We start from the raw sequence: 13,535 nt of genomic DNA, 5'->3' as shown, positions 1-13,535 counted from the left end.
TATGTGGTATAACAGAGGCGCCAAGTAGAGCAAAATTAGTTTAAAATTGTTAAAAAGGGGGAAGTGGGTGGACTCAACTCCCTTCTGAAAAAATGGCCAGACAACGGGCAGGTTACTTCAAGTTTAAAGTAACATTTATTATGAGCTCCAAAAGTGCAACGCGTTTCACGGGTAACGGTCCCGCTTCTTCAGGCAAACAATTTTTGGAGGGAGCTGGGGAAGGGAAACAAAAGAGAAAAGGGGAATGCCAGAGGAACGCTAGATACAAGCACCCGAAGATGCACCAAAACTACAAAAATGTCATGAAAGACTTACAAACAGCGGTAAGGCTATGCATAAATCATAAATTGCATAATAACTTATATAATAATTACAGCAGAATCCATAACACATAAATAAAATGACTGTGCAATTGTAACAGGTACATGGGGGTGCATCATAAAACAAACCGGCAAGAATATGGTCAATGAGTATGAATGAGTGTTATGCATATAGAATGGATTGAAGCATTATTCAAAATGCATATGTAAAGTGACAGTGCGATTGAAATATTGTTCAAAATGCATATGTGAGGTAGCATGTAAAGTAGCATAGCGCTGCAGTTAAACTCTAGGAACTTGTGTGCATAAAAGCCACTGATCTTAACCCTCCTGGCGGTCTATTAAAAACCGCCAGGGGGCAGCGCAGCCTTTTTTTTTTTTTTTTTTTTTTTTTTTTTTTTAAATCGTAGCGAGCCTAGGGCTCGCTACATGATAGCCGCTGCTCAGCGGCATCCCCCCAGCCCCGCCGATTGCCTCCGGCGATAGGCGATCAGGAAATTCCGTTCAAAGAACGGGATTTCCTGGAGGGCTTCCCCCGTCGCCATGGCGACGGGGCGGGTGGACGTCGTGACGTCTAAGTGAGTCCCGATCCACCCCTTGCCGCTGCCTGGCGCTGATAGGCCAGGCAGCGTGGGGGGCTGTTTTGCGACGCGGATAGCGGCGATCGAGCGCAGGGCGGCGGCGATCGAAGTGCTGACGCAGCTAGCAAAGTGCTAGCTGCGTTCAGCAAAAAAAATTACTCAAATCGGCCCAGCAGGGCCTGAGAAAACCTCCTGCGCGGCTTACCCCCGAACTACGTTCGGGGTTACCGCCAGGAAGGTTAATGAGTTGCATATAATATGGACAAGTGCAATGTAGTATAGAATATACAAAACCTAATGGTACTATGCATCAAAATAAATGAATATACTGACAGGAATACAGTCTTTTCATTTATGGAAATCTTTGAATCTTACAGAGTTGGACCAACAACATGTCAGATACCGGAGAAGCGAAGATTAAAGCGTTTGATGGAGAGGATTATACCTGCATTACTTTTCAGCCAGATCTCAGCAAGTTTAAGATGCAGACGTTGGACAAGGACATTGTGGCCCTGATGTCTAGAAGAGCTTACGATGTAGCTGGCTCTTCCAAGGGGGTGAAGGTCTTTCTGAATGGCAAGAGGCTTCCTGTAAGTGGAGTTCCGGTGCTGATTGTTTGTTTGTTTCTTTCAGAGGCATTTCTGTTGGGTTAAAGCTTTGTGATTTGTGCATACTCTAGGTAACTGGCTTTCGCAGTTATGTAGACCTCTACGTTAAAGAAAAAGTAGATGAGACAGGTAATCCACTGAAAGTCATCCATGAAGCGGTGAATGATCGCTGGGAAGTGTGTCTAACCATGAGTGAGAAGGGCTTCCAGCAAGTCAGCTTTGTCAACAGCATTGCTACCACAAAGGTATCTTCCAGTCTGTCTTCTGTGAAGTTTCAAATCCTGCACTAATATTATGCTGGAAATCTTTTATTTAAGGACCTGATCTGAGTTTATGTACAATGGTGTGAGAAGGTAGTTGCCCCATCAAGTTATCCTCCATTTCATATTCGTGAAATAAACACCTCATAAATTTCCTTTATTAGTGTATCTAAGATTAGAGGGCAATGGTGTCATGCGTTTGCGTTTTTCTAAAATAAATATACCTGATGCCTGTCTGTAATTCTGATCCTTACGTTGCCTGAGGCTAGGATCACATAAGGTTCATGGTGGTCAGCTACTCCAGTGTAACACTTTGGAGTAGATCATACATAAACGGGACAACATCTAAATTCCAGCTGTCTGAGGCACTGGCTACAGTCTACCACATTACATGATTAGTTTAAAGGGACACTGTAGGGGGTCGGGGGAAAATGAGTTGAACTTACCCGAGGCTTCTAATGGTCCCCCGCAGACATCCTGTGCCCGCACAGCCACTCACCGATGCTCCGGCCCCGCCTCCGGTTCACTTCTGGAATTTCAGACTATAAAGTCTGAAAACCACTGCGCCTGCGTTGCTGTGTCACTGATCCCGCTGATGTCACCAGGAGCATACTGCGCAGGCCCAGTACGGTCTGCGCCTGCATAGTACGCGCCTGGTGAAATCAGCGGGATTAAGGACATGGCAACGCAGGCGCAGTGGTTTTCAGACTTTATAGTCTGGTCCTTAGTATGAGAGATGTTGTTACCACAAAGCAGGGTTGAGAATTCATCCAGGTAATTGGGAAAATGGGGGAGGAGGAGATGGTCACGTGACTACTGCACTTACTCATTCAACCCGAAAGGAGGAAGTACGGTAGTCACATGAATGTGAATTGTAACACAGCGTGGGACGGATTAAAGCAGAAGGCTTCTATTCGGAATTCATCCATTGCTCATCCCTGCTACTAAGTGTTTTTTTCTTTTTGTGCAAATTTGTTAGTTTTATGCCAATGTATGAAGCTAAAATGCTAGCAACTCAAATGCCCCAGCTATGGCTATGGGATTTGAGAAGTTCTTTCAAACTGCATACATTTGCATCAACATGGAATTATTTGCATCTCATTGACCATTCCTAGTTACAATGCATTTCTAAAGCTCATACTCCAGTTATCCACACTAAGAACCATTTGGCATTTGATACTGCCTACTGAAGTTGCTTTTACTTATGCTTTAAATTTGAGTGGGCAAAGAGTATGGCGAGGAAGGCCACAGTGCTCATAGTGCTGAAGGAGGCCCCAGGTAAGTATAAATAAAGCCCAGTGTACAATCTCAGGTGCACTTTACTGCTTATTCTCTTATTAGTGTTTGCATAGAATGAATGCTTAAGAGTGAAGCTGGTGCTTTAACTTGGTTGTTGTTAGGTTTCTGTATCTCAGTTGATGTATTTATCGTTATTTCCTTGCTCTGTGCAGGGTGGTAGACATGTTGACTACGTTGCTGATCAGATCATTGCGAAGATAATCGAAGTTGTGAAGAAAAAGAATAAGGCTGGAGTAACTGTCAAGCCTTTCCAGGTATTTATCTATGACCAATGCCAGCTGGAAATAAACCTTAAGTCAATTTCCTGTGACAAAGGTACCAAAAACACAAGCTAAAGAGACTCTCTTTTCCAGGTGAAAAACCACATGTGGCTGTTTGTGAACTCTTCAATTGAGAACCCAACATTTGACTCCCAGACGAAGGAAAATATGACTCTGCAATCAAAGAGTTTTGGCTCTAAATGCGCCCTCTCAGAGAAATTTATTAAAGCCGTAAGTATTCCTTAGGACGCTCCAGTAAACCTCTTCCCAATGCAAGATGCAGTCTTGTAACCATTTGCAGTATTGGTTACACATTTTCCATCTGATATTTCAATTCAGGCCACAAGCTGCGGGATTGTAGAAAGCATCCTGAACTGGGTGAAGTTTAAAGCACAGACCCAGCTGAATAAGAAATGCTCAGCTGTGAAGCACTCAAAGATTAAGGGCATCCCTAAACTGGATGATGCCAATGATGCAGGTTAGTATCACTGACTGGAACAATTCCGCATGTTCTCTTTAATGCATCTTGTGACATTCTAAAAATATCTTCTACTTGCTGGGCTAGGATTTTTTTTTTGGGGGGGGGGGGGGGGGGGTGTCGTCCATCAGTAGTATGACTACCACTCTTCAGGTCTCTTTAACAGCTTGTTCACATTAAGCAACATGCTGTGCAATCTGCAAACACCTGACATTGTATAGATATCCATGTTTGAAGTCCCCTCTAGGGTGATCCTCATTTCCCACTGCAAAACACAATTGCTAGCACTTAAAGAGAACCCGAGGTGGGAATCTTAGAGTTAAATCTATACACAGAGGCTGGGTCTGGCTATAGTGCCCAGCCTCTGTTGCTAGTTGAATATTCCCTAAATCCCCCCTGCTCTCTGCACAAGCCCATAAATTACAGCCGCGCTGGCGACACGCAGCAGACTGTTTACCATTCTAGTGCCACTCATGCCGCTCCCCCGCCTCCTGCAGAGCGCCGATCCCCGCCCACGTCTCTTCCCTCGCCGCTGATTAGAGAGAAGGGACTCGGGCAGGGAACTGCGCTCTGCAGGAGGCGGGGGAGCAGCGTGAGTGACACTAGAAAAGTAAACAGAGCCAGACAGCGCGGCTGTAATTTATGGGCTCGTGCAGAGCACAGGGGGGATTTAGGGAATATTCAACTAGCAACAGAGGCTGGGCACTATAGCCAGACCCAGCCTCTGTGTATAGATTTAACTCTAAGATTCCCACCTTGGGTTCTCTTTAAAGGGGAACTTCAGCCTAAACATACTGTCAAGATACATTAGTTATGCTAATTAGGATAGGTAATCTCTTACCCACCCTGTTTTAAAAGAACAGGCAAATGTTTGTGATTCATGGGGGCTGCCATCTTTGTCATGGAGGCAGCCATCTTTTTGGTTGAAAGGTGACAAGGAGCAGGAGACACAGTTCCAACTATCCTGTGTCCTGATAACCCCTCCCAGCTGCACACGCTAGGCTTCAAATGTCAAATTCAAAATGTAAAAAAAAAAAAATTGCACCAAAACAGCAGAAAGAGAATATCAGAAATCCCATCATGCTTTGCATAGCATCAGGGGAAAAAAGCCCGGGCAGTTTTCTTCTGTGCAGCTAAAAATGAGGCTTGTATAAGAGAAACAAAGTTCTGATGCTGTGAAACTGTTAAAGAAACACCAGGCCTTTTCAGTGCTGCTTTTTAGTCCGGAGGTTCACTTTAACTATTGTGATTTTGCAATGCAATTCTCACGAATGATTTTTGAATGTGTATTTTTGCGCGTTTGTTCAAGCTGGATCACTCCAAAAAATGCTACGTGCAGTATGTTGGCAATTTTTAACCAAATAACACTGCTGTGGAAACGCCATCATAGGGGGGCGCTAGTGCCTTGCCAATTGCCAAGCACGTTGCAAGCACCACCAGTGTAAACTATGCCTAATAAATGAAGTCACTGCTGCTCCATATAGTAATATGGTTAGCCCTGTATTGTGGTAGAACGCACGACTTCTGCATCCTGCTAATGTGAACAATACTCCAAAGCTGAACGGCAAACATCCCTGTTAATTTTTTTTTTTTATCTATACATACCTTAACCACTTCCTGACCGCCGTATATACAATTGGCGGCCGGGAAGTGGACCCCGCAAGGACCGCCGTATTGACAAATGGCGGCGGCCCTTGTAGGTGCATGGGCAGAGCGATCGCGTCATCAGTGACTCGATCCTCCGCCTGGTGCCGCTCACCCGCCGCAACATCCCGCCGGCCATACGGAAGCGCCGGCGGGATGTTAACCCGACGATCGCCGCATACAAAGTGTATAATACACTTTGTAATGTTTACAAAGTGTATTATACGGGCTGCCTCCTGCCCTGGTGGTCCCAGTGTCCGAGGGACCACCAGGGCAGGCTGCAGCCACCCTAGTCTGCACCAAGCACACTGATTTCCCCCCCCTGCCCCAGATCGCCCACAGCACCCATCGGACCCCCCTGCCCACCCCCCAGACCCCTGTTTGCACCCAATCACCCCCCTAATTGCCCATCAATCACTCCCTGTCACTATCTGTCAACGCTATTTTTTTTTTATTCCCCCCTGCCCCCTGCTCCCTCCTGATCACCCCCCCACCCCTCAGATTCTCCCCAGACCCCCCCCACCCCATGTACTGTATGCATCTATCCCCCCTGATCACCTGTCAATCACCCATCAATCACTCCCTGTCACTGCCACCCATCAATCAGCCCCTAACCTGCCCCTTGCGGGCAATCTGATCACCCACCCACACCAATAGATCGCCCGCAGATCCGACATCAGATCACCACCCAAGCGCAGCGTTTACATCTATTCTCTCCTCTAAACACCCACTAATTACCCATCAATCACCCCCTATCACCACCTGTCACTGTTACCCATCAGATCAGACCCTAATCTGCCCCTTGCGGGCACCCAATCACCCGCCTACACGCTCAGATTGCCCTCAGACCCCCCCCTTATCAATTCGCCAGTGCAATATTTACATCTGTTCTCCCCTGTAATAACCCACTGATTACCTGTCAATCACCTATCAATCACCCCCTGTCACTGCCACCCATCAATCACCCCCTGTCACTGCCACCCATCAATCAGCCCCTAACCTGCCCCTTGCGTGCAATCTGATCACCCACCCACACCAATAGATCGCCCGCAGATCCGACGTCCGATCACCTCCCAAGTGCAGTGTTTACATCTGTTCTCTACCCTAAACACCCACTAATTACCCATCAATCACCCCCTGTCACTGCTACCTATCAGATTAGACCCCTATCTGCCCCTAGGGCACTCAATCACCCGCCCACACCCTCAGAATGCTCTCAGACCCCAGCCCTGATCACCTCGCCAGTGCATTGCTTGCATCTATTTTCCCCTCTAACCACCCCCTGAGACACCCATCAATCACCTCCTGTCACCCCCCTAGCACTCCTATCCATCAGATCAGGCCCAATACAACCTGTCATCTAAAAGGCCACCCTGCTTATGACCGGTTCCACAAAATTCGCACCCTCATAGACCACCTGTCATCAAAATTTGCAGATGCTTATACCCCTGAACAGTCATTTTGAGACATTTGGTTTCCAGACTACTCACGGTTTTGGGCCCGTAAAATGCCAGGGCGGTATAGGAACCCCACAAGTGACCCCATTTTAGAAAGACACCCCAAGGTATTCTGTTAGGTGTATGACGAGTTCATAGAATTTATTTTTTGTCAAAAGTTAGCGGAAATTGATTTTTATTGGTTTTTTTTCATAGTGTCATTTTTCACTAACTTGTGACAAAAAATAAAATCTTCTATGAACTCACCATACTCCTAACGGAATACCTTGGGGTGTCTTCTTTCTAAAATGGGGTCACTTGTGGGGTTCCTATACTGCCCTGGCATTTTAGGGGCCCTAAACCGCGAGGAGTAGTCTAGATAACAAATGCCTCAAAATGACCTGTGAATAGGACGTTGGGCCCCTTAGCGCACCTAGGCTGCAAAAAAGTGTCACACGTGGTACCGCCGTACTCAGGAAAAGTAGTATAATGTGTTTTGGGGTGTATTTTTACACATACCCATGCTGGGTGGGAGAAATTTCTATGTAAATGGACAATTGTGTGTAAAAAAAACATCAATTGTCATTTCCAGAGATATTTCTCCCACTTAGCATGGGTATATGTAAAAATACACCCCAAAACACATTATACTACTTCTCCTGAGTACGGCGGTACCACGTGTGTCACTTTTTTACACCCTAAGTACGCTAAGGGGCCCAAAGTCCAATGAGTACCTTTAGGATTTCACAGGTCATTTTGCAACATTTGGTTTCAAGACTACTCCTCACGGTTTAGGGCCCCTAAAATGCCAGGGCAGTTTAGGAACCCCACAAATGACCCCATTCTAGAAAGAAGACACCCAAAGGTATTCCGTTAGGAGTATGGTGAGTTCATAGAAGATTTTATTTTTTGTCCCAAGTTAGCGGAAAATGACACTTTTTGAAAAAAACAATTATCAATTTCCGCTAACTTGTGACAAAAAAATAAAAACTTCTATGAACTCACCATACTCCTAACGGAATACCTTGGGGTGTCTTCTTTCTAAAATGGGGTCATTAGTGGGGTTCCTATACTGCCCTGGCATTTTAGGGGCCCTAAACCGTGAGGAGTAGTCTTGAAACAAAAATGACCTGTGAAATCCTAAAGGTACTCATTGGACTTTGGGCCCCTTAGCGCAGTTAGGGTGCAAAAAAGTGCCACACATGAGGTATCGCCGTACTCAGGAGAAGTAGTATAATGTGTTTTGGGGTGTATTTTTTTACACATACCCATGCTGAGTGGGAGAAAGATCTCTGTAAATGGACAATTGTGTGTAAAAAAAATTAACAAATTGTCATTTACAGAGATATTTCTCCCACCCAGCATAGGTATGTGTAAAAATACACCCCAAAACACATTATACTACTTCTCCTGAGTACGGCAATACCACATGTGTGGCACTTTTTTGCAGCCTAACTGCGCTAAGGGGTCCAAAGTCCAATGAGCACCTTTGGGCTTTACAGGGGTGCTTACAATTTAGCACCCCCCAAAATGTCAGGACAGTAAACACCCCCCACAAATGACCCCATTTTGGAAAGTAGACCCTTCAAGGTATTCAGAGAGGGGCATGGTGAGTCCGTGGCAGACTTCATTTTTTTTTTTTTTTTTTTTGTCGCAAGTTAGAAATGGAAACTTTTTTTTTTTTTTTTTTTTTTCTCACAAATTGTCATTTTCCGCTTACTTGTGACAAATATTATCTTCTATGAACTCACTATGCCTCTCAGTGAATACTTTGGGATGTCTTCTTTCCAAAATGGTCATTTGGGGGGTATTTATACTATCCTGGAATTCTAGCCCCTCATGAAACATGTCAGGTGGTCAGAAAAGTCATAGATGCTTGAAAATGGGAAAATTCACTTTTTGCACCATAGTTTGTAAACGCTATAACTTTTACCCAAACCAATAAATATACACTGATTTTTTTTTTTTTTTTTTTTTTTTTATCAAAAACATGTTTGTCCACATTTTTTGCGCTGCATGTATACAGAAATTTTACTTTATTTGAAAAATGTCAGCACAAAGTTAAAAAAATTATTTTTTTGCCAAAATTCATGTCTTTTTTGATGAATATAAGTAAAAATCGCAGAAGCAATGAAATAGCACCAAAAGAAAGCTTTATTAGTGACAAGAAAAGGAGCCAAAATTCATTTAGGTGGTAGGTTGTATGAGCGAGCAATAAACCGTGAAAGCTGCAGTGGTCTGAATGGGAAAAAAGTGGCCGGTCCTTAAGGGGTAGAAAGCCCTAGGTCCTCAAGTGGTTAATTTACTCCGTCTTATGTTGTGGCTGCAAACTGCACTATCTCTCTTTGTGTCTTTCTGGTTCTGTTTGCTTCCTCTCAAATTAATGATTCAGTATCTATTTATATAGCGCTACCATATGCAGCGCTGTACAGAGTATATTGTCTTGTCACTGTCTCTCAGAAGGGCTCACAATATAATCCCTGCCATAGTCCTATGTCTATGTATGTATCATGTAGTGCAGTGTTTCCCAACCAGTGTGCCGCGGCACACTAGTGTGCCGCGGCATGTTGCCCGGTGTGCCGTACAGGTCTGGCCTCTCGCCAGACCTGTACCTACTTTAGGGTGCAGGAGGGGGGAAGTAGCGCTAGAAGGAGGGGCAGTGGAGGCAGCGGTGGGGAAGGGGGAAATATTCCCCCCCCCCTCCCTCACCTGGGACCCCTCCTTCTGCCTCTCTCCCCCTCCGTTTAGCGGTGGCAAGTGCGGCTCGGCGGCGGGGAGGCATACGGAGAATTACTCACCACTTCCGCGTTCCAAGCGCCGGCAACGTCAAGTCGTCACACATCTCCGCCTTCAATGCCGCCCACTGTTCTTCCTGATTAGCGGAAGCACAGTGGGCGGTATTGAAGGCGGAGATGTGTGACGACATGACGTTGCCGGCGCTTGGAACGCAGAAGTGGTGAGTAATTCTCCGTATGCCTCCCCGCCGCTGAGCCGCACTTGCCACCGCTAAACGGAGGGGGAGAGAGGCAGAAGGAGGGGTCCCAGGTGAGGGAGGGGGGGGGATATTTCCCCCCTCCCCACCGCTGCCTCCACTGCCCCTCCTTCTAGCGCTGCTTCCCCCCCTCCTGGGCATCTATACTGGGGGGAACTGTACTAGCTTTACTGGGGGGAACTGTACTAGCTTTACTGGGGGGAACTGTACTAGCTTTACTGGGGGCAACTAAACTAGCTATACTGGGGGCAACGAAACTACCTACACTGGGGGCAACTATACTAGCTATACTGGGCACTATACTGGGCACTACCTACCTATACTGGGCACTATGCTAGCTATACTGGGCACTATACTAGCTATACTGGGCACTTTACTGGCTATACTGGGGCACTACCTATCCATACTGGGACTATACTAGCTATACTGGGGCACTATACTGGGGTAACTATACTAACCATACTGGGGCAACTAAACTCCCTATACTGGGGCAACTATGCTAGCTATGCAGCCGCCCCCCCCCCCCCCCCATAGCACGGCACTGTCCACTAGGTCGCGCAAACACCCGCGCCGCCGCCCCCCCCCCCCCCCCCCCCCCGCCGCCTTTCCCCGGAGAAAAATATGGTCAGAAAGTGTTCCCCGGCCCGGAAAAGGTTGGGAACCACTGATGTAGTGCATGTATCATAGTCTAGGGCCAATTTTAGGAGGAAGCCAATTAACTTCTGTATGTTTTTGTGATGTGGGAGGAAACCTGAGTGCCCAGAGGAAACCCACACACACACGGGTAGAACATACAAACTCCTTGCAGATTTTGACCTGGCAGGGATTCGAACAGAGGACCAATGCTGCAAGACAAGATGGCTATCCACTACACAAACATGATTCCTAATATCTATGGAAAAAGGCATGGTGGGTTCAGCCAGATAGACTTTCCTGCTGTATTAGGCAGCTGCCTGGAGTTATCACACTGGCACTGTGCAGAAACTTGCCTGAAGGTCCATCACAGCATGCTTGTGGTGAATCTGCAGTGTTCTCCCCAGACATTTTTTCCAGCCGGGTGGCATGAAATAGTAGCCGGGTGGGGCGAGATGAGAGAATGCAGGGCCGGTGCTTCTGTGAGCAACTCTGCTTACAGCATAGGAGGAGGTGAGCCGATGACAGCCAGGTGGTCACCAAAACTAGCCGGGTGGAGCACCTGTCTAAAAGAGCCTGGGGAGAACACTGATCTGGTAAGCCCAGAATCCAGTACTCTTATTCCATTGCTGACAAGCAGACTTGGCTTGTTCCAGGCCCATACCCTATACAAAAATATCAACATTCACACTTCAAAGCTGGGCATAGATGGTGGAAGGCGCAGGGCGCTATTGTGGACGGGAACAAGGGTACGCGTGGCCAGGCCTATCAGTGAAACAAAACTAGCTGGCGACGGGGACCAGAGCATCCGTTAATCACAGCGAGGGCACGGGACGGCTGCAGGGAATTGGTAGAAGCCCCAGGTGAGTAAAACTGATTTTATTTTTTCAAATCCCTAGCTTAGAGGAACTGTCGCAAAAATCTTAAAACTCATACAAATACATTTCTTCCTGAGTAAAATGAGCCATAAATTATTTTGTCTCCTATTTTGCTGTCACTTAGTTAGTAAAAGCTGACAAAAACGACAATTTTGGATTAGCCCATCTTCTCATAGGGGTGTTCTCAGGGTTTTCTTTATTTTTAACCTCTTGACGACCAGCTAACGCCGATTGGCGTAAACTGGTCGTCTGCGGGTTACCATGGAAACGGCCGCTCGATCGAGCGGCCTTTCCATGTCAGTTCACGAAGGGTGTCTCTGTGAACAGCCGGAGAGCCGCCGATAGCGGCTCGCCGGCAAAATGTAAACAGGCGGGGAAGAAATCCCCGCTGTTTACATGATACGGCGCTGCTGCGCAGCAGCGCCGTAAGTCAGATCGGCGATCCCCGACCTCTGATTGGCCGGGGATCGCGGGCATATGATAGGCTGAAGCCTATCCCACAATGCGCAGGACGGATATCCGTCCTGCGCAGCCCAGGAAGGGAGAGGGAGGTAAGGGGAGGGAGGGAGCGCACAAAACGCTGCGGAGGGGGGCTTTGAGGAGCCCCCCCGCTACCCACTAATGGCCGGCGGCGACCAGACCCCCCCCCCCCAGCAGGACATCCCCCTAGTGGGGAAAAAAGGGGGGTAGTCTGATCGCCCTGCTGCACTGCTGATCGGTGCTGCGGGCTGTAGAGCCCACGCAGCACCGATCAGTGAAAATTCCCCTGGTCGGCAAGTGGTTAGGAAAACCTGAACTGAAAATTAAGTCAAAATAAACATACACAAGTCATACTTTCCTCCCGTGTAGTCTACTTCTCAATCTTTCTCCTCTCCCATATCCTGTTTTGTCCACTGTGATCAAGGGAATTCTCCTTCCTCCATTTTGAAAATGGCCATTACCCCATAACCACTTTCTGGTCAGCACACTGTTAAACTGTAACATTGCTCACTTGAGCCATAGGGAAACATGGACATTATCCAGCACATCAGTTGTACTCTCAGCTATAACTGACAGCAACTGATACATTTCAGTTATGGCAATGGTGAGCTTCTGAGAGGAACTGATGGCAAGGTAACCATGTAATGTTATTTAAAGTTACTTTTTTTTTTTTTTTTTTTTTTTTTTTTTTTTTTTTTTTTTTTACTCCGTTCAGGTTCCCTTTAAAGGGGTTCTTTCGCGAAAAAAGTAGGCAGTTAAAAAATTTGACAGATTACAGGTTTTGGCCAGTCCATCTTTTTTTAAGGAGGATTCTCATGGCTTTCTTTGTTTTCAACAGCATTTCCTGAACAGCAGTTTAACTGCCAAAATAGCAAGATACCAGCCGGCCTCCCTAATCACTTGCACACTATTATGTCAGTTAAATTTTGCAACTGTTGTTCAGGAAATGCTGTTGAAAACAAAGAAAGCCCTGAGAAACCCCCCTTAAAAAGATGGACTGGCCCAAAACCTGTCATCTGTCACATTTTTTAACTGACTACTTTTTTCGTGAAAGAACCCCTTTAAAAGCACTTCGTAAATGGCAGTTGCTCAAACTGCCAAAACACTGTGCAGGGAAGCTGGACAGCATCTTTGTATTAATCATGTCAGGGAATGTCTTTATAAAGAATAAAGGCCATGCTGAGTCCTCTATAGAGAGATGGGCTAGCCCAAAACCTGTCAGTAATGTCAGATGACAGCAACATAGAAGTCATTTATGGCTCATTTTACTCAGGAAGAAATGTACTGTGTAGTGTAATGGTTAAGGGCTCTGCCTCTGATGTAGGAGTCCTGGGTTCAAATCCTGGCTCTTCCGACTCGGTAAGCCAGCACCTATTCAGTAAGGAGTTCATTGGGCAAGTCTCCCTAACACTGCTACTGCCTACTGAGTGCGCTCTAGTGGCTGCCTCGCAAGCGCTTTGAGTCCGACAGGAGAAAGGCGCTATACAAAAAAAGTTATTATTATTATTACTACTTCTTATTGGTATGTGTTATTTAATTTTAAGATTTTCACGACAGTTCCTGTTTAAGCATCCTTTTAAAGACTTTAGTTCCACAGCTCCCCCAAGGCTAATATACATTGAAAGCTGTATTTTAATATATTATATAGTACATGGTATCTGTAGTG

At 46.3% G+C, this 13,535-nt stretch overlaps 1 protein-coding gene across 1 annotated transcript in view; it reads left to right on the top strand.

Annotated features, from left to right (window-relative positions):
• Positions 1–13,535, top strand: part of TOP2A (DNA topoisomerase II alpha) — a 91,574-nt gene that overhangs the window by 28,479 nt on the left and 49,560 nt on the right. Inside the window, exons 7-11 of the mRNA XM_068263351.1 lie at positions 1,279–1,491; positions 1,581–1,754; positions 3,221–3,322; positions 3,422–3,559; positions 3,668–3,806. Coding sequence (XP_068119452.1) covers positions 1,279–1,491; positions 1,581–1,754; positions 3,221–3,322; positions 3,422–3,559; positions 3,668–3,806 — 766 coding nt within the window. The remainder of the gene's footprint in view (positions 1–1,278; positions 1,492–1,580; positions 1,755–3,220; positions 3,323–3,421; positions 3,560–3,667; positions 3,807–13,535) is intronic.

Source organism: Hyperolius riggenbachi, chromosome 12, assembly GCF_040937935.1.
Source record: "Hyperolius riggenbachi isolate aHypRig1 chromosome 12, aHypRig1.pri, whole genome shotgun sequence".
Lineage (NCBI taxonomy): Eukaryota > Metazoa > Chordata > Amphibia > Anura > Hyperoliidae > Hyperolius > Hyperolius riggenbachi.
Note: the sequence above shows the minus strand (reverse complement) of the source record. Positions and strands in the feature narration are given on the sequence as shown.